The 658-nt window shown below is 65.8% G+C and overlaps 1 protein-coding gene across 1 annotated transcript in view; it reads right to left on the bottom strand.

Moving 5' to 3' along the window:
- LOC119581719 (nuclear factor interleukin-3-regulated protein-like) overlaps positions 1–658 on the bottom strand; it is a gene marked incomplete in the record, with an annotated part of 10,582 nt that overhangs the window by 959 nt on the left and 8,965 nt on the right. The window contains 1 exon segment of the mRNA XM_037929844.1: positions 1–658. Coding sequence (XP_037785772.1) covers positions 1–658 — 658 coding nt within the window.

Raw genomic sequence — 658 nt, 5'->3', positions numbered from 1 at the left:
TGCGGGCGGACAGGTTGAGGGCGTTCTGGCTGTGGTAGAGGTCGCTCGCGGACGTCGGTGGGTACTGCTGCGAGGGCGCGTCGTAGGGGCTCTCGTGGTCGTCCATCTGGACGGGCGGGGCGTAGTGGGAGTACTGCGAGGGGGACTCAGGGTCCTGGAAGTGGGCGTTGGGGGGTGGGGGGCTGGAGGCGCAGCTGCCGTTGGGGCTGAGGAGCGACGTGACGGAGGGGGGGCTGCCCAGAGTGATGAGCGCCTGCGAGAACTTGGTCCGTTTGTTGAGGATCTGCTCCGTCTGCGGCATGTTTGCGATCACTTGGTCCATGTTGATGAGCGTCTCGCCCAGGATGCCGTACTTGTCCTTGATGGCGTTGAGCTGGGCCTTGAGCACGTGGTTCTCCTTGGAGAGCTCAACGACGCGCTGCTCGAGGATCATGTCGTTGAAGCGCCTCTTCTCGCGGGACCGCTTGGCCGCCTCGTTGTTGCGGCGCCGCCGGTCCCAGTACGACTCGTCCTTCTTGTTCTCGGGGATGAACTCGCGCTGCTTGCGCTGCGTGAAGATCTCCTTCTTGCGGAGCTGTGCGGCGAGCTCCAGCGTGGAGGGAATGCTCAGGCCGGGGGCGCCCAGGCCTACGGGCGTGTCCTGCCCACCCTGCAGGCC

This window comes from Penaeus monodon, chromosome 15 (genome assembly GCF_015228065.2).
Source record: "Penaeus monodon isolate SGIC_2016 chromosome 15, NSTDA_Pmon_1, whole genome shotgun sequence".
Lineage (NCBI taxonomy): Eukaryota > Metazoa > Arthropoda > Malacostraca > Decapoda > Penaeidae > Penaeus > Penaeus monodon.
The sequence above is the reverse complement of the archived record's forward strand: the minus strand, read 5'-3'. Positions and strand labels throughout refer to the sequence as shown.